The 19,989-nt window shown below is 51.4% G+C and overlaps 1 protein-coding gene and 1 long non-coding RNA gene across 9 annotated transcripts in view; both read right to left on the reverse strand.

Annotated features, from left to right (window-relative positions):
• LOC136472181 (uncharacterized) overlaps window positions 1-585 on the reverse strand; it is a 28,874-nt gene extending 28,289 nt beyond the window's left edge. For all 8 annotated transcript variants that reach the window (XR_010762293.1, XR_010762288.1, XR_010762295.1 and 5 more), the window contains exon 1: window positions 5-585. This is a non-coding gene — a long non-coding RNA (uncharacterized lncRNA). The remainder of the gene's footprint in view (window positions 1-4) is intronic.
• A 4,359-nt stretch (window positions 586-4,944) lies between these two features.
• LOC136472183 (uncharacterized) lies at window positions 4,945-5,289 on the reverse strand. Its single transcript, XM_066469916.1, has one exon. It carries the CDS (start codon window positions 5,287-5,289, stop codon window positions 4,945-4,947), a length of 345 nt encoding a protein of 114 aa, XP_066326013.1.
• Window positions 5,290-19,989: the final 14,700 nt, after the last annotated feature.

Genomic DNA, 19,989 nt, shown 5'->3' on the forward strand with positions numbered 1-19,989 from the left:
CCACCTCCATGGATCAGAAGCGAGCCCGATCCCTCTGTCGTCCTGTACAAGATCTGTCGCCACCCGTATGGACTGTATCTACTGGCTTTCTCCATGGATGTTTCTGCCGCCACATGAGGATAGGGGCCGACGCCACGGACCACATGGAGGATCGAAGAAGTGGTAGGAGTGGCCTGAAGCCATCTCGGCGTGGTCGGCGTGGCCACGCTCCTTGTTGAAAGCCCTGCGCCAGCGCTCGTACAGGGCCGACACGGCTTCGTCCGACTCCACGTCCCTGTCCGTCGGGGTCTTGGCGTCGTCCGGTGAGTTCGCGTAGTTGGCGGCGCGGGCGAAGCGGCTGGGAGGATCGGCGCATGAGTGGCGGGCCGCTGTGGCTACGGCGCCGACCGCACGCGCGGAGCGGGAGGCCGCCGCGGCGGCGCGAGACGCGAGTGAGGAGCCTGCAGGGCCACGGTGGTGGGCGCATCCGGCTGCAGGGCCGCGCTCGGCTCGCCCGCGGCCGTGGGGCTGCGCCGCCTCGCTGGTGGCTGGCGCCCGTGCCGCCGCTCGGTGAGATGGACGAGGCCGAGTGAGAGGAGGCCTGGACTGCGGGTTCAACTAAAGTTTGAGGGTTTTTTTGAAAAATGACCGTGGCTCGTTCGATCTGGGCTGTCCGCGCGTCCGATCGAACGGCCAGAAAAAGCACACGACGTGGCCACGCTGCCTGCCGAGCTTTTGGAGGCAGGATTCATATGTACTAGTCCATGACGCGCGCCATCGCGCGCACCGGCAAATCACCTGGTTAAGGCGCAGGAAAAAATATGTTTAATCTTTGGATGGAAACAATATTAGGATTTTAATGTAGACTGGTGAAAGGGCGCGCAAGAAAGGCACAGGAAGATGATAACTCACCAAAACGATGAACTGACTTGGAAGGTGTTCTCTACGGATTGAGAAAGTGTTGCCCTTAGATAAGCAAGGGAGCCCAACCTAAATAAATACGGACATATATATCATAATTGGATCGGAAAATATCATGGAGAAATAAATCTCTTCTGATTTCACTATGTTCTTTTTTAGGACACACGATAGATCAAAGAACTAACTGACTGTAAATTTTGTCACAATTTTCTTTTCGGACAGCAAATGCACATTGTCTAATATGTGAAATACGTTGCATCATTTTAGACAGGAAACACCTCTGTAGAACCTAAAATTTACAAATTTCTTGAAAAATAGGGAGGACTGAGAAAGAAGAAGGATGTGAACATATCAATGATCAAGGAACATGATCAGTGTTGTGTCTAGCAGAAATCATTGTCATTCCCAGGATAACATGTAAGAAAGGCAGAGAAAGAGGATAACTCACCAAAATGATGATCTGAACTTGGAAGGTGTTCTCTATAGGTTCGAGAAAATACTGCCCCTAGATCAGCAAGAGAGCCCAACCTAGAAAATATAGACATATCATAATTGAATCGGAAAATATCATGGAGATCTAAACAGTAAAAAAAAGAACATGAGAAGGCAATCTACCAAGGATAATACCTCTGAATCCACAATAAATAGACAGCCTTTGGCAGCATGGTAAAATGCTGAAGGTGGGTGCAAGAATTTGACTGACTCAAACTCTTAATCCTCAAAGTTCACGGAAGATCCAATATGCAAAGTGGAGGAAAATGGCAATTCATCATTCTGCATGGATGTAAACCTTGTGGTCATATAAATAAAATCTTAAGTAAAGGTAACAGGAAGCTATGCTTGCATAATCTAGAATTATCCCATGGCTGTTGCTAATGATGATCCTATGCTGGTTACTGTCAGAGATAAAAATGCGATCCCCACCTTCATCAACTGATATGCATGGTTCAGCACATTGAACTATAGACTATCACTTTTCCGGTACATATAAGTTTACTTTCACAAGGAACAGAGCATTCATAGGCACACCTACATAGACGACCAAACCACAACTTTATAAATAGGCAGATGCATAATAGCAATCAAGGAATCGTGATGGTATCATCTGTAGTAAAATGACCACATGTCACAAACATTTGGGAATTGGGACCTGTACATACAATCTATCCGATTAAATAGGAGCAAACTGAAATGCACTGGCTGACAAGGGAAAGCAGCCTAAAGAGGGATTTTTACCTTTGGCGATTCAGGAAGTAGCGATAGCCTGCATGAAAATTCCACTCTGTAGCTAAGAGCTTGCATTAGCACCTCAAAAGAAGATGATAAATGCAGTTGACAAAGATAAAATTCAGAATTTGCTATTAACAAACAAAAGATAGCAAAGGGATTTTTACCTTTGGCGGTTCAGGAAGCAGCGATAGTCTGCGTGAAAATTCCGCTCTCTAGTTAAGAGCTTGCATTAGCACCTAGAATATGATAAATGCAGTTCCCAAAGATAAAATTCAGAAGTTGTTATTAACAAACAAAAGATAGCAAAGGCTAACTATTTTTATTAAGCAAAGATCTCCCAATCTAGGGAATTAGCGGGAGCTCTCTGCACTAGGTACGCTCTTTTTTAAAGATCTCCCAATCCATCACCTTTTATTGCACAGACGGTACATCTATGATTGCTGTGCAAATTAATCTAGCAGAAACGAATGGCTTTTAGGCCTCCATAAAGCAACTCTAAATTAAATAATGTCCATGCTCAACAAAGATGCCTGAACAATCTGATAGGAATAACATAGCAAATGAATATCTAGCATATTGCTTTAGGGAAGATGGGAAGGTAAAACACAGCCTAGAAGCTGCTGAAACACAACTGGAAAATGTTATCATTTGTTTTTAATGTTTCCATTACGGAAAAAGGCAATTACTTCAGTTGTTTTCTCCCATAATCGAGGCTTCTCATGCAAACCATATGCTACAGTTACTGAGGTATTACCTGATCTTCTTTTTTCCTGGACGCAGCACTGGACGTTAAGTGCACAATTACATAATGAAAATATGAAACATTACTAATTCAAATTGATCTATTTATGAAGGTCAAGAAGAGAAGACGCAAGTACCTGCACCAAACTGATGTGCTGGGAACCCATGCTAGGCTGAATCTAACACACACCAATCTGTCATGGACATAGAAACCCTAGAGTAGAAATCGAGACTAAAATCGGAGAAGGTCGCTAGGGTTTCACGGATCACAGTAGCAGAAGAGGACCGGCGGAAAGAGACAGCGCCGGGGGTGCATGCCGTCGGCGGCCACCGGTGGGGGTCGCGGGCGGCCCGCCTGTGCGGCCCGAGGGGGCGTGGAGGAGGAGAAGGACGGCCGCCGCCGTGCCGAGGGCGGCCACCGCACGGCCGCCCTGCCTGTGCCCACGTCAGGAGAGATGGGGAGAGAGAGGGAGGGGAAGAGTAGAGGATGTTGGGACTCACCAGCGCGGGGAACGGAGGGGGAGGGGGCCGCCGGCACGCCGTCGCCGTGGTCATCGTCGCCTCGGGAGAGATCGAGAGCGAGAGATGACGGAGAGAGAAACGGTTTTTTTTTTGCCGGAGGAGAAGCAGAAGTTGAGCAATATATTTGCCTGGCCGGATTCCAACGAGAAGTCGAAGCGGAAGTCGAGCAATATATTTGCTTGGTTGGATTCCAACGAGAAGTCGAAAAAGCAGAGTAGAAGCCTCAGAAGCAGGAGAAGCCGCCACCGGTGGAATCTATTTCAAGAGATCTAGGCCCTCAAACGGCAAGACCGGACGGTTGCAGGAATTTCGGGTGACGTGGACACGGCTTTCATCGGCCAAAGCAAACTGGCTTAATGATAGTGTGTGTGTGTGTGTGTGTATATATATATATATATATATATATACATATATATATATATATATACATATATATATATATAGTATAAGATGCCCCCAACAAACAGATTCGTTGGAGCTTCTGTTAGGCGAGATTTGTTTTGATCTCTAGAAACTCTCTCCCGTAAAATAATCGGCTCAACAACCATAAAATATCTACTGGTAAAATTAATACAAGCTTGCCGGAGTTACAGTTGGCCACAAATATAAAGGAAGGGAGAATTTGTTGAAATATGAACATGAGTCGATAAGTCTAGTTGCACCAAGTCGAGTCCCTGCTCTTTCCTGGCATGAACTCCACTTGGTGAGTGGCATTAATTGTAGGACGAGATTTTGGCATATCAAAATATTTATACATGTGTTCTTACTTAAGAGAAAAGGAAATTTTCATAAGATAACAATAGTATACTTATCAAATATGGGGTATATTAAAAATATTTTGGGCTGCAAGAAGTTGATTAATTAGTGCACAGTTTGATTAATCCAAATGGGCTCAACGTATAGAGCCCATGCATGGCCCATCCAAATAGTCTCTTTGGCTTGCCAAGAGCACCAGGCCCATGATGAACCTTTGAATAAAATAATTAGTGTATTGCTAATTAAGCCCATTGCATACGTGCGTGTACAAAGACGATACATGGTGCATTTGTTTTCTTTCTTTTTCTTAATTTCCAGAGGCAGACGTGGATCCCGTCTAGTCTCTGATTAACACTGGTGTTATTGTAGAGGCCTGCGCTGAGGTTATATACCTTGTAAATAAAGTCCAATCGTTAATCTCTGCAAAGCTTTCCTGTAGCAGTCTGCTAGCTTGCAGAGATGGATGAACGTATGTAGTGGTACTTCGCCAAAAACAATCGTCACTTAAATCACGAGTAGTCGAGTACCATTCGTTACAACTCGGTTATTCAAAAATTAGCACTAGTAGCTCCAGGTCGTACAAACTTGTTGGGTAATCGTAAAATACACGTAGATGCATGGCAGCAGCAGTACGTACGTACGTTTATGTGTATGTATATACGTTGGATGGAGATTGCAGGTAGAGCAAGGTGTAATTGGTACATGTGTAGTCCGGTCGTCTGAACCATCAATCCGATGTGTGTGGACTATATATGGACATGCATGCAGGCTGGCAGCCAGCAGTGGCCGTCTCTGCTACCGGCACCAGTCGTTGCAGTTGTCGGACTTGCAGCGCTGGTAGCACACGCCCCACTGGAAGAGGTTGTTGACGAGGCACTTCACCCGGCACGTCGCCTCGCAGATCTGGCAGTCGATGCTGCTCACCAGCTTCCGCGTGCCGCCGCCGCCACCACCTCCTCCCCCGCCTCGCGAGCCGCCGCCGCCTCGAGTGGTGCCATTGCCGTCGCCTTCCGCTTCGATCGCCGCCGCGGCCTCCACGGGCGCCTGCGCGGCCGCGGGCGCCGGCAGGAGCAGCAGCACGCAGATCGCTCCGGCCTTCACGGCGGCGGCCGCCGGCGGCCAGCATGTATGGCGGCCCATGGATATGCGCTGGTACATACGTAGTGTCTAGCTGGGACAGAGGTTGATGATGCGCGCGAGACGACGATGTATTTTATGGCGGGCCGGCCGGCTTGTTGAATTGTGGCAGGAGGACGATGGAGGGACTGATTTGTACTTGTACGTGCAGTGACCGTTGCATGCGCTGTGCGTGATGGCAGCGGCCGGCCCTGTGTTGGTGCCCGGTGGTTGGGTCATGGCATTGTCATTCTTCCCTGCCCCTGCCCCTGCCCCTCCTCATTTTGGAAGTGCTTAGTGTTAATCACTGCAGCTTTAGCACTAGCTTAGGCCACGAAGTTTGCTTGACTGTTCGTTGTTTGACAGAACTACAAAAGTAATAACAAACCAAGAAAACAAAAACTTGTACGGTTTGTTTACGAACCTAGTCATTTTTTTTAAAATTATAGTTCACTTAGGTTTTCGCCCTGTTCTTCAACACTATTTCAGCAGTATTTTTCAGCGAATGAACGATGTTTTTCTCTCACAACAAATCAGTATAAGCAGTAGCATAAGATAAATTTCAACGAAGCGGTCTCAATGATTTTTTTAAAAAAACTTTAACTAAATTCGTAGAAAAACATATCAACATCTAGAACGTCAAATTGGTTTAGTTAAAACTAAAATTCTTCATGAAAGATGTTTTGATAGAGCATTTATCTGAACTTCTAAATGTTAATACATTTGAAAAAAAAACTTAATCAAAGTTAGAAAATTTTGGTATACAGAAAAATTAAATTATAATTTGGAACGGAACAAGAGTATAAAAGTGCTCTCGGAGGCATTGTTGTTGTAGCAATGGTCGGTTAGGGTGCCTCATCATGCCATGGAGACAAGAGAAAACAATGCCTGATGCTAGCTAGGAAGATATATGGCAAAAAGCGAAAAGACAGAAAAATAAAAGACTTGATATGATCGATTCGGGATGTGTCAATCGGCCATGGCTAGGAGATCCCCGACGTCGTCAGCGAGTTGTGACGACACTCAAACTGAAACTCGGACATCTTGTTGATGAGCTGGCCGGTGGACGTGCCACACGCCCATACCATACCTCACGGACATCAGCCGGGCAGAGCTCCGCCCGAACTTCGCTGTAAAAGTGGAGTTGGTCAACGCCGCCACGCCATCGAGGAGTGCAGACCACAGATCCGGCCAGAGGGGCGGTGGATCCAGACCCCAAGGCCAAGGATCTGGCCGCGGCCACATCGGAACCGAGCCCGCCGGTCAGACCGCCGCCGCCGCTTGAAACAACATCGGGCTCGAGAAGAAAAATTGCGGAGACAAGGCAGCTCTGCCAGCCACAAGCTCTGGCGGCGGCAAGGCGATAGGAGAGATGGAGGGCCCTGGTGCGGCGACGGAGCTGCGTGCCGCCCGTGTCGCCGCAAGGGGCCTGGCGCCTGCGCTGAGACGCAGAAGGACGGATAGGACGCTTATTTGCGTCTCGCATCGGCTCCCACTCAAAATGTGTCGCTCGTTTGCATAGTCCGTTGGAGATTGATTTGAGCAGATAAAACACTGTGAACGACCCATTTTTGGTTTGGGTCACACTATGCCTACTCTGTTGGAGTCAGTCTAAGGCACACTACGGCCTGTTTGATACGGATTTTTCTCGATTTCACAAAGTTGTTTTTGAGCTTCTCCTACCAAACAGGTTGTCGGGTATCAATATTAGGGTACCCGAAGAGGAGGAGCTAATGACCGTCAACATTGATGCATCCGCACGATCGAGAGCGCGACTACACCGCTTACCGGGTCACTCCTCGTCCGTCTCAAGCTAACTCCCGAGGGCTGGCTCCGCCTCGCCCAACGTCTGAGGGCAGACTCCGTCTCGCCCGACCCCCGAGGGCCGGCTTCGCCTCGCCCGACGTCTACGCGCTGCTCCTTCATAACTACGAGCGCAGATAAGGCAAGGCACTCAAGTCAACCGTAATATCGAGGACCATACCCTACACACCTGCAGGAAGGTACCGTCAGGATATGACAAGATGGGCACTTTAAGCCCTTTCAGGCATGTCAGAGCCCAAACAGTGTTGTAGGCGCCGATTTTTGTCTTACAGTGTTGTGGGCACCGCCATTTGCCCTCGGGCGCGGACCCTAATGGAAGCATACGACAACCAGTACGGTCCAAGAGAAAACTCTCATCATCTACAGTAATAGACGTGCGGTCACTATGCCATCTGCTCCCCATGGGTCGCGGATCAGAACCCTGGTCCATCGCGCCGACCGTCGGAGCAGGATGGGACGTGACCACTTGCTGACAAAGCTGGAACATGGCATCATCAGCGGACAGACGCCCAGCGTGGCCCTATCAGGATCAGCGGACATGCACCCAGCATGGAGCTACCCCTGGCACCGTCTGCCGTGTTAGCGGGGCTCGCTCAGAGGAAAAGGAAGACACGGCATCTTTGAAGGACCTCCTTTGCCTCTGGTTTTTCTTCTTTCTCCTATCTGTAATCCTTGCTTCCCCTTGGTCTATGAAAGGGAAGGCAGGAAACCCCACTAAGGGGACCGATCGATTCAACACACCATGCACCACATCACACATAGCTGAACAACAACCAAGCTCCCAGCACCCATTCGACCTTTCCATTAGAGACTTGAGACCATTTCCCTCTCTCGCCCGTTTGTAACCCCTACTACGAACTTTTTGGTGCTAATAACATGAGCAACAGCCACGAACTGGACGTAGGGACATTCTGCCCGAACCAGTATAAACCTTGTGTCCATTTAGCATACCATCCGGGTCAGACGCACAATAGCACAAATTTACTCATTGGTGTTTACTCGAAACACCGACAGCTGGCGCGCCAGGTAGGGGACCTTTGCATGTTCCGACATTAACATTAGGCCACAGATGGCTAGCCAAGATATCAGCTAGGTCCTGGGTGTACACGTGCGCTTTGGGGACTGGACTTCATCGTCTTGGTGGGAGGAGAGTTGGCATTGGGTCACGTCGCCATCCAACCTCTCCCCTCCATCAGCCTTGACTACGGGAGGCTTGAGCGCTAGCTCGGCATCTCCCTTGGACCCTAGTCGTCTAGGGAGGACCTACGCTGCCTCGCCTTCTCTAACACCAACGCCCTAGCGTGGCTCGCTGGAGGGGGACCCCTCTCTCCGAAACACCTCATACGGAGCGCCCCGACAGTGCTTTCGTTCAATCTCTGCAACGCCACGGTGACCATTAGCCACCTTGTGGCACAACACGTGGTCCCACCTCCCACGAACGATGAGTTCATGGGGGTGAACACGTCACAGAGTCTTTCCATGACCTCCTGGCAGAGGAGCCAGAGCCAGAGTCGCCCTCTACCTCCGACTCCAGTAGGGGAAGCCATCATCCCTCCGGTGAATGTTTCATGATGGGTGTCCCCGAGGGACACGTCGAAAGCGTTCGCGAGGAGGAGGCTACCCTGGTGAACAACCTCGACGACAAGGCCGAGGGGGAGACAGCGGCCCCACCTCGCATGCGGGTGGAGCAGCTAAAAGCCCAACACCGAGAGATAGAGGAAGCACGGCTCTAGCTCGAGCAGGAATGCGTAGAGTCCGATCGAGAAATCGAGCACCATGGAGGCAGTGGGCGAGCACGCGCCATGGCCCGCGACATGAACTGAAGGATCATCGATGACGATGAAGCCCTTCCTCGCTTTGCTTGGGCAAGCCAGAACATCGACGCTATGGTGGCCTTGCTCCATGGTCTTCTAGAGGCCACGACGCCCAAGGATCGATGGGCCCACCATGAGATTTGCACGCTGCTCAAGTGTGTGGTGGCGCAGCAGGCCAAAAGCTCATTGTCTCGATGATGCGAGCTCGATGCCAGCCCGCGCACGCCCTCGGAGCACCCCAGCAGGGACGCGTCGGTCCACCAGGAGCCACAAGGAAGCAGGTAGTGCACCACGGTCCTGGTGCGTCAGTGTCTCGGCCACAATCATGACGCACACAACACCCTCGATGCTTGTAGACGTGCCTACGACGACCCGAGAGAGGGAGCCAGCTATGGCTACCACCCTCGTCATGGCGGACACTACGACACATCCTCAACGCTGCCTTCCCGCCAAGGTATCGGCCACCAACCAATATCCCAAAGTACTCTAGGGAAACAAACCTTAGACTATGGCTCGAAGACTATTGGCTTGCCTGCCAAGCCAGTGGTGTGAATAATGATGATTTCATTATCCACAACCTTCCAATGTTCTTGGCCGATTTGGCACGAGCGTGGTTGGAACACCTGCCGTCTAACAGAATCTAGAGTTGGATGGACCTAAAGAAGATCTTTATGGGGAACTTCTAGGGCACATACAAGTGCCCTGGGAACCCATGGGACCTCAAGAACTACTAATAGAAGGCTAGTGAAACTCTCTATGGGTACATCTGATGCTTCTCCTAGCAGTGCAACGAGCTGCCTAACGTCGTTGATGCCGACGTTACAGGAGCTTTCCTATTTGGGACCACCTGCGAGTCTCTAGTTCATAAGCTAGGATGCAAGGGCTCGTGAACCACTAAGGAACTCCTGGACATCGCCACCAGCCATGCCTCTAGAGAAGAAGCGGTTGGAGCGATCTTCGATCGTCTCGATGGCAAGGCAAGGCGGGACGAGGACGCCAACGAAGGCGCCTCCAATTGTTCCACCAAAAGGAAGAACAAGAAGCAACGGTGCGAGGGCTTGCTCATGGCCGCCACTGACCGCAGGGGTGGTCAAAAGCCCACGGAGGGCACTCCGAACCATTTCAAAAAAAAACTTGAGGGGCCATGCCCGAACCATGCCTTCCCAATCAAGCATCTGTACAAGGACTACAGCCTCATGAGGCGGTTCTTGTCCGGAGGCTCCAACAATGGAGAGCACGGGAAGGACCCTGACCCCACCATGGACAACACCGAGGGGAAGGACGGTGGCTTTCCAACACCAGATGGCTATCTCATGATCTTCAGAGGATCGGCGGCCTACGACTCCAAACGCCGTCAGAAGGTAATACGCCACGAGGTCTATATGACCGAACCGACCACACTTGCCTTTCTCCGGTGGTCAGAGTCTGCCATAACCTTTGATCAGATCGACCACCTAGAGAGTGTCCTGCATCCGAAGAGATATCCACTCGTGGTTGACCCGATCATCAGCACAAGGTGGCTCACCAAAGTACTGATGGATGGGGGCAGCGGCCTCAACATCATGTATGCTAAGACACTCGACGAAATGGGCATCGACCAGACACGCATCCGCCCAACCGGAGCACCTTTTCACGGCGTCGTGCCTGGAAAGCAGGCTGTGCCACTTGGCAGATCGATCTACCCGTTATCTTCGGGGATTCATCCAATTATAGGACAAAAACTCTCACCTTCGAGGTGGTTGGGTTTCTTGAACCTACCATGCCATCCTAGGATGTCCATGCTATGCAAAGTTCATGGCCATCCCCAACTATACCTACCTTAAACTAAAGATACCAGGCTCGACGAAGTCATCACCATTGGAACCTCCTTCCAGTGCACCTATGAGTGCGAGGTTGAGTGTTGTGATCACGCCGCAACAATCATCGCCTCTGGAAAGCTCGTCGCCATCAAGAAGGAGGTCGCCGAAGAAGCGCCCCACCCCAAGAAGTCAAGCCACCGGAAGGCTCCAAAGAAGTCCTCATAGATCCCAGCAGCCCTGAGGGCAAAGTGGTGCACATTGGCACCATGCTTTCCTCTAAATAGGAAAACACACTCGTCGACTTCCTCTGCGCCAACAAAGATATCTTTGCGTGGAAACCCTCGGACATGCCAGGCAATCCAAGGAAAGTCACCGAGCATGGCTTGAAGATCCACCCAGGCTCCAAGCCGGTGAAACAGCGCCCGCGTCGCTTCGACAAGGGGAAACGTAGGACCATCGGCGAGGAGATCGCAAAGCTTTTGGTGATCGAATTCATCAAGGAAGTGTACCACCCAGAGTGGTTAGCCAATCCTGTTCTTGCACGAAAAAAGAGTGGGAAATGGAGGATGTGTGTTGGCTACATGGGTCTCAACAAGGCATGCCCAAAGGATCCATTTCCTTTGCTACGCATAGACCAAATAGTCGACTCTACTTCGGGGTGCGAAACCCTCTGCTTCCTTGATGCGTACTTCGGGTACCATCAAATCGCGATGAAAGAGTCTGACCAGCTCGTGACATCTTTCATCACCCTCTTCGGATCGTTCTGCTATGTCACATGCCATTTGGTCTGAAGAACACTAGGGCCACATACCAGCATTGTATGCTCAAGTGTTTCAGGGACCTCATTGGGCAGATCATTGAGGCCTACGTCGATGACATCATGGTCAAGTCTAAATGGGCTGACCACCTCATAGCCAATCTTGAGTAGACCTTTGCAAAACTCTGAGCAAACGGCATCAAACTCAATCCTGAGAAATGCATTTTCAGGGTCCTGAGGGGCATGCTGCTTGGTTTCATCGTCTCCAAGCATGGCATCGAAGCCAACCCAGAGAAGATCTCAACTATTACAAGGATGGGCCCTATTTAGAACATAAAGGGGGTACACCAAGTTATATGGTGCCTCACCGCACTCAGTCGCTTCATCTCACACCTCAGCGAACAAGGTCTCCCCCTTTATTGACTTCTGAAGAAGGCTGACCACTTCGAATGGAAATCCGAGGCCCAGGAGGCACTTGACATGGTCAAGCAGCTTCTAACGAAGGCCCTAATCCTAGTTTCTCCTACCAATGGAGAACCCCTCTTGCTTTACATTATGGCCACCACGCAAGTGGTTAGCGCCACCCTGGTGGTGGAGCGGGAAGAAGAGGGGCACGCCCTCAAAGTATAGTGCCCTATGTACTTCATCAGTGAGGTCCTATCTGACTTAAAGGCACACTATCCCCAAATCCAAAAGCTTCTGTATGTTGTTCTCATCACCAAGAGCAAGCTACGTCACTACTTTGAGTCACATCCGGTGATGGTCGTGACGTCCTTCCCCCTCGGCGAGGTCATCCAAAATCAGGATGCCAATGGAAGAACCACAAAATGGGCACTTGAGCTGATGGGTTAGGGCATTATGTATGCCTCTTGGACGGCCATCAAGTCCTAGGTGTTGGCTGATTTCATCGCGAAATGGACTGAGGTCCAAATGCCACCAACGGTCGTCGACCAAGAATACTAGATGATGTGCTTCGACGGTTCGCTGGTGAAGAAGGGCACCGACGTAGGGCTAGTCTTCATGTCACCCCTTGGGGTATGAATGAGGTACATAGTCCGTATCCATTTCCCCTCCTCCAACAATGTGGCCGAATATGAGGCACTCATCAACGGCCTGTGCATTGCCATCGAGTTGGGCATCCGACGCCTCGATGTTCGAGGAGATTCCCAGCTAGTTGTCGACCAATTCATGAAGGAGTCAAGCTACCACGATGCCAAGATGGCCGCATACTACCAAGAAGTCTGCTGGCTAGAGGACAAGTTTGACAGCCTCGAGCTCAATCACATCCCCAGGTGCCTCAACAAGGCGGCCGACGCACTAGCAAAAGCAACATCCGGCCGAGAGCCGGTGCTAATGGGTGTCTTCACCAGTGACCAGCACAAGCCCTTGGTTCATCACGAGAGGTTAGAACAAGGCGGTGACGATCCATCCAATCTAGGCTCGGGGGCTGACCAACCGTCGTCTACATCCGGCACCGAAGTCATGAAGCTCAAAGAGGACCCAGCGACAGAGCCTGACCCTCTAGACGACTAGAGGATGCTATACCTTGACTACCTCCTCCATGACACACTACTGACAGACAGGATGGAGGCTTGATGGCTTGCACGTTGTGCCAAGCCATTTGTCCTTGTGAAGGGCGAACTCTACAAGCGAAGCTACATTGGGATCCTGCAGCGCTACATCCCCTTCGAACAAGGGAAGTGTTTGCTGAGCAATATCCACGGTGGGGTCTGCGATCACCATGCCGCGCCCAGAACCCTAGTTAGAAATGCATTTTGACAGGGCTTCTATTGGCCTACCGTGGTAGCCGATGTTGAGCAAATCATACGCATCTACGAATGGTGTTAGTACTACCTTCGGCAGACTCACCTACCGGCCCAAGCACTCCAGACGATCCCCATCACCTAGCCATTCACAGTCTAGGGACTCGATCTGGTTGGACCACTCAAAAAGGCACCTGAGAGCTACACCCACTTGCTTGACACCATAGACAAGTTTACAAAGTGGATAGAAGCTCGACCAATTTCCATGATCAAATCCGAGTAGGCCATGCTATTCTTCCTCGACATCATCCATCGCTTTAGAATCCCAAACTCCATCATCACGGACAATGGCACATAGTTCACTGGCAAGAAGTTCCTCTGATTTTGCGATGAACATCACATCTGCATCGATTAGGCCTCCATAGCACACCCCCAGACCAACGGGCAGGTAGAACGCGCAAACGGCATGGTCCTACAGGGCTTCAATCCTAGGATCTTCAACAGGTTGAACAAATTCGGCACATGCTGGGTCACCGATCTTCCTTCAGTACTGTAGAGCCTGAGGACAACCCCTAGTCGAGCCACCGGCTACATGCCCTTCTTCATTGTCTATGGCTTCGAGGCCATCCTCCCAACCGACCTCGACTATGGAGCACTAAGGATCAGGGCATATGATGAACAGGGAGCCAAGGCATCCCATGAGGATGCCATCAACCAGCTGGACAAATTGCGCGATGTCGCCCTCCTCTGCTCGGCCAAGTACCAACAGGCATTATGATGGTACCATAGCCAATGAGTGCGGGGCCAAGCCTTCAACCATTGGGGACCTGGTCCTCTGCCTCATACAGAGCAACAAGGACCGCCACAAGCCCTCCCTACCATGAGAGGGACCATACGTTGTTGCAGAGGTGCTCCGTCTAGGCGCCTATAAGCTTAAGAACATTGACGGCAAAGTCTTCACCAATGCCTGGAACATCGAGCAACTACGTTGCTTTTACCCCTAATAAATGCACACTTTTCCTTATTAGTTTCGTTATCTAAACTCTCCGATCCTTCATGACATCCGACCCCAACAACGACAAGGGGTCAGGCCTCACTCAGGGGCTGATATGAGCATATCTATCTGGCAAACATTTTCCATAGGACAAACTTGTCTCAATAGGTAACACGAGTCGATCAAACGGCTTGGTCACTAACGAGAAATGAGTGAGGAGCAGACTGGGTCACGCTCATATCCGGTAAACCCATCACTCTTACCATCAAGGTAATACTGGTGCCCGGGTCGATCGAACGGCTCCAAGACACCACCAAGAGACAAGCATCCTCACTTACTTACTTTACATATTAATTCATTACCAAGCCTCTGACCCCAACAACGGCAGAGGGTCAGGAATTGCTCGGGGGCTAGCAAGGGTGTCTATTCGCTAGATGTTCTCTTTGCCCGACCCTCCTTATGTTTAAAAAACTAGAGGCACAGTGTGCGGGTGCAAACTTTGAGTAAGCCTGGTCGGACCGCTAGGACCCTATGCCCTAGTGGCTACGGTGTTTTTTTATCCACCAGCACAATCAGAGTCCTTGTCTCTGCACTCCAAACCTTAACCTCCACCTTCTTGGGAAGGATTTGGAGGGGCCTACCTATGGAATCTCCATCAAGGAGAGGCTGTTAGGTCGCCCAAATTGATCGAAAGGCTTGGGCCACTGCCAAATAATAGATACGAAAGAATGGGAGGCTCATGCAGGTTACACCGGTTTCATCACGAACGTCGGACCCAGACCCTCGCACGGACATATCTGGTAAGAACTCCCAGAACTTGTCACTCGTGCCATTGATGTAACATTACTGATCCCCACTATTTCTTTATATAATTATTCATACACTTATCTCATACAATCCAAGCATCACATATGCGATTGATGCATCATAATGCTTCGCGTCGCATCACGAAGCGGTAGTCGTCGCATTCGATATGAGCGGTAATCGACCAAGGTTCAAAGGTCAGCCTACGAAGGGCTCGAGGCTGCCTCATGTCAAATAGAGCCAAAGGAGAAAAACCAAGATGAGCCCCAACGGCCTTGCTCGACCCCGCTCAGAAGCGGACAGGGACATCTTGACCTTTTTCGTTCGATTCTAACCTCGAGCCAAGCCCATAGAATCTCCATCGAGGAGAGGCCAACGGGCCACCTGAGCCTATCGAATGGCTCGGGCATCTGTCGGGAGGCGGGTTAAGAAGTAGTGGAACGCCACATGAGGGCTCTACCGACCTCGTTAGCGAATGACTGATCTGGATTCCACTCGAACATGCCCGTTAGCTAGCTCACTGAGTGCGACACTCGAGCCGTTGAGGCAAGTGTCGTTAGCTCAGCCCCTTCGGTTGTAGAAACCGAGGACGGGGTGACACATGAAACATGGTCGATCCCTATCGAACCCCACAGGGCTTGGGGGCTCAAGCCGCCCAATCCTAATCAAAAGATCGAGGTTCAAAGGCCAGCTCACGGAGGGGCCGAGGTTGCCTCATGTCGAACAAAGAGCTAGGGGAAAACATAGATGAGCCTCAGCGGCCTGTGCCCATCTCGCATAGAAGCGGACAAGGTCATCTCAACCTTCTCGTTCGATCCTAGCCTCTAGCCAAGCCCATAGAATCCCCATTGAGGGGGAATCTATTGAAAGGCAGGTTAAGGAGTAATAGAATGCCACACGAGGGCTTTGCCAACCCCATCACAAATGACGAAACCGGATTTTGTTCAAACATGCCTGTTAGCAAGCTCACCGAGCACATCACTTGAGTCACCGAGGCAAGTAATAGTAACTCAACCCCTCTAGTTGCGAAAACCATGGATGGGGTGACAGTCACAAAAACATGCCGACCCTCAACCGAATCCCCGCCATGCGTGGGAGCTCAAGGAAGGTTGGACTTGCAAGGAGACCTAATGCACGGTCACAGAATGATATCTAAGATCCTAGGGGGAGGGTACGTACAAATACAAGAGTTGCATTCACCTAAGTTTTGCTATCCTCCCCTCGATTTTTAGTTACATCCAACCCTAACAACGGCAAGGGGTCGGATCTCACTCGGGGGCTAATAAAGGTATAAGTATACCTTTTCTAAAATAGTCGCTGCGTCAGACCTCTTCTTCATGCTAAGCCCAGTGGCAAGGTTTGTGGAAACGAATAATTGATCATGTCTGGTTGGTCTACAAAACACCTACGCCTCGGCGGCTACGGTGTCTTTGCTCGCCAGCGTGATCGAAGTTCTCCCCTTGCACCTTGGGCCCTACGATCTTAATGAACAAAAGGGTTGGAATACGTGAGCCTTCTCTTTTTGCATACAAAAAGGGAAGGAAACAAATTCAATCAAACAAAACAAATGACAAAATTGTTTTTATGATACATAAGATCGACAATTGTCCAAAGAGTATAATGACGTTCATTTGAATTCACCCAACCTAATTGACTAACTAGCCCCTCGGGGGAAGAACTATGTCTTCAACTCTGTCCGCTAGGTCCCGCGCAAGAGGAGCCACCATCATCTCTATCTCATCCAGCTCGAAGGCTTCGTAGCCAGGCGTGAAGCCAAGGATCATTGTCTCCAAGTCAATACTTTCCGTGTAGTGAGAGGGGGTGATGGCGAAGGCTTGGGTGATTCTAGAACAAAGAGCTTCCCTCTCGAGCTGGCACACTCGCGCCATGATATCTATGGCATGGGCCACAAGCAAGCTGGCCCCTCTGGCCACGCCACCTCTAGGTCGTCGCAGACCACTCCGAGGGCAGCACGTAGGAGATCATGCTCGTCGCTCTCCGCCTGAAGGCTCCTCCACACCTCAGTGAGCTCTGTGGCTAGCCTAGTGGAGACGCTCTCAGCCTCTAGCCTTCGGGTTATTGTGGTTCCAATCTTGGCCTAGAGGGAGCCGATCCTCTACTGCGCCTCATCGTGCTCTCAGATGGCCTAGTCGCACTCCCCATGGGCCATGCAGTGCTCGAAGCATAGCCTCTCTGTGGTCTAGCGCAGTGCATCTCACTCCTTGCGTAGCCATACAACCACCTTGACATCTAGGTTCACCCTCTGCTACACGGCAGTGAACCTCTCCTCGGCTCCCATCTTGAGCTCCCGCTCCTTCTTTGCCTTGGCCAGGAGGTCGAGGATCCACTGGTAGGCCTCAGTGTCCCTCTAGAGCAGCTCATCCCGCTCCTTCTAGACTCTAGTGGCCTCCTCATCATCATGTCATGCCCTCGCTGATAGTTCCTCAAATGCCTTCTCGGCCTCCTCTACGTCGCGTCGGGCCTCGGCCTCCCAGAGCCGGAGACTAGCTGCCTCCTCGGCCAGGGGAGTCAGCTCAGCCACCCTCTATTCGGCGGCAATGAGCTGGGTGGACACATCCCCACGTAGCTAAGCCATGTCGATGAGGCAGTCCCAGCTCTCCTTCTACTCGCGAAGGAACCAGGATTTCTCCCGGCTGCGAGCGATAAGGGACTGAAAAATATGATGGTTAGAACACAAAAATACATGAAGAAAGAAGAGGGAGAAAGGCAAGATTAAATGATTACCTAGCCAGTGGGAATGACTATGTTGCGTAGGGCGCCCCTAGCCTAGTTCAGAGCTTCCAGCATGGCCAAGATCCCCTCGTTGAGACTCTCCCGCTCTATGCTCTCGGTAGCATCATCGAGCGAGAAGAGTGTCGACGACGGGTCTTGCGGATCTATCCACTGCACCAGAGGATCGCCCCGCACGGGCGAGTGGCTGCCTCCCGACACCAAGGCCAAGGGCAACCCCTCGTTGGTCCTCTCTACCACTGCCATGATGCTCGGGGACCCCTCGGCTGTGTCCCCCTCCATTTGGCCCATACCGAGAGCCATCATTTGGGCCACTAGAGGTGCGGGTCATGCCGCTGCCTCGGGCACCACCATAGTGGTGTCCGGCCGCGGCCTGCCTGTCATGGCCACCACAACTTCTACCTGCCTTGGCGAGGCCTTGTTCGACTGTGTCATGCCCACCAGGGTCGACACCATGAGCGCAGTCGAAAGCTCCGACCGACACATCATCGGCAGCAGCACTGCCTCCATCGCTGGTTCTTCAGTGACCTCCGAGGGCGTACTTCAAGCTCCCATATCCGCTTGTCCCGCTGAGGGCACGGGCACCACCACGGGCAATGCTTGACTGGCCAACGAAGCAGTAACATCGGCGTGGCTCCAGCCCAAAACGGGTGTGACGTCGGCCGACGTCCGCCGCCTCGCCTACATGGCAACACTCTTCTTGGGCGCCAACGCCAAAAAGTTGCCCCGTCTTAGTTTGCTGCAAGAAACAAAAGGCGTAAGTCATGCTAAAATAGAGAAGAACAGAGAAAAACAGAGGAGTCAATGACTTACACAGGCATTGTTGGGCAGAGGATGCCTTTGGGGGATGAACCCCTAGGTCCTTGCTCCACCTCATAGAGGCAGGGCCGTTTTGAGCCCACCCCTGCTCCCGGGCAGAGGGGCTCGCCTCCCTTGCATCCCAAGGCACGATGACAGAGCCACCCCCCTCCATTAGCACCTCAGGCATAGCATCAGATCCGCCCGCCTTGGTTGGCTCTTGGGGCGCAACAGCGAAACCACCCCCCTCCATTGGCACCTTGGGCATGGCGGAAGATCCGCTCGCCCCTGCTGGCTCTTCAGGTGCGGCGGCGGGGCCACCCCCTCCGCTGGAACCTCGGGTGTGGTAGTGGATCTGCCTGCTCCTGCTGCTTCCAAGGACAGGCCAATGATCTAGCAGCCTCCTCCAGCCTCACAGACTTGCCTCCCCCTGCATGGAACAGGAAGAGTCCCTACAAGGATGAGTGGATACCTATCAGCGTATCCTTGCTCTCTAGGTCATCCCACTCGGTGTTGGCAATTACCTCATCGTCTTCCTCATTGTTGTCATCGTCATTGTCTGTGTCCTCCCCTCGCTCCCATGCCCATAGCTTATGCTGCTTCTTCCTCCTCTCATCCACCTTCGCCTTCCACTACCGCTCGGCCATGGCGTGGTTGGCCGCCATCATGGACGGGTCCTTTAGCAGTGAAACCGAGTGATTTGTAAGGACAAGTCTCTTCGACTGGTCCCCTTACCTCAATATCAGCATCAAGAGGTCAAGAGTTCAATTAAAAAGAAGGCACGAGGAAAGAAAACTTACAAAGACGATGTACCCCAGTTCTGGCCGCATTAGGGGTGCCTCGACATAGGATACACAAAATTGAGGACAGCGCCGGTGTTGTCCCGCGGAGGCTCCATCGCCTCCTTGATGTGTTATGCCACTTTGGAGGGGGAGAGCGCTCCCTCGGTGAGCGCTATCCCATCGAGTGATGCCCTAGGTGCCATCGTGTGCAGGGGAAGCATGCGCCTCATCAGCGGTTCCACCCTCTACATGTGGTAGGCACCGATGATTCCTGACCCCTTCACGTCCCTCTCCTTTAGGATTCGGATGGTGGCAAGATGGTCTTAGATTCCCTTCTTGTCTTTCTTCGGGACTCCCCACTTCCTCCATGAGTCCGGGACCTCTTTGATGAGGCACCCGGTGAACTTTAGCAAGGGGGCGGCTACGTCATTCTTGACATAGAACCAATACGAATGCCACCCCTTGTTGGAGGTCGACAGACATATTGGTGGGTACTTGCTGACCCGGTTGTTGCAGAGCTAAATGCTGGCGCATCTCATCGGCACGTTCAGCTCCAGCTTCTTCTCCCACTTCTTTAGGAGGGTGACGGTGAACAAGTACTACCACAGGTCAAAGTGGGGACTAATCCCTAGGAATCC

The sequence above is a fragment of the Miscanthus floridulus genome, chromosome 8 (genome assembly GCF_019320115.1).
Source record: "Miscanthus floridulus cultivar M001 chromosome 8, ASM1932011v1, whole genome shotgun sequence".
Classification (NCBI taxonomy): Eukaryota; Viridiplantae; Streptophyta; class Magnoliopsida; order Poales; family Poaceae; genus Miscanthus; species Miscanthus floridulus.

Coding starts and splice junctions, on each gene's coding strand:
- LOC136472183 (XM_066469916.1), bottom strand. CDS start 5,289: ATGGGCCGCCATACATGCTGGCCGCCGGCGGCCGCCGCCGTGAAGGCC.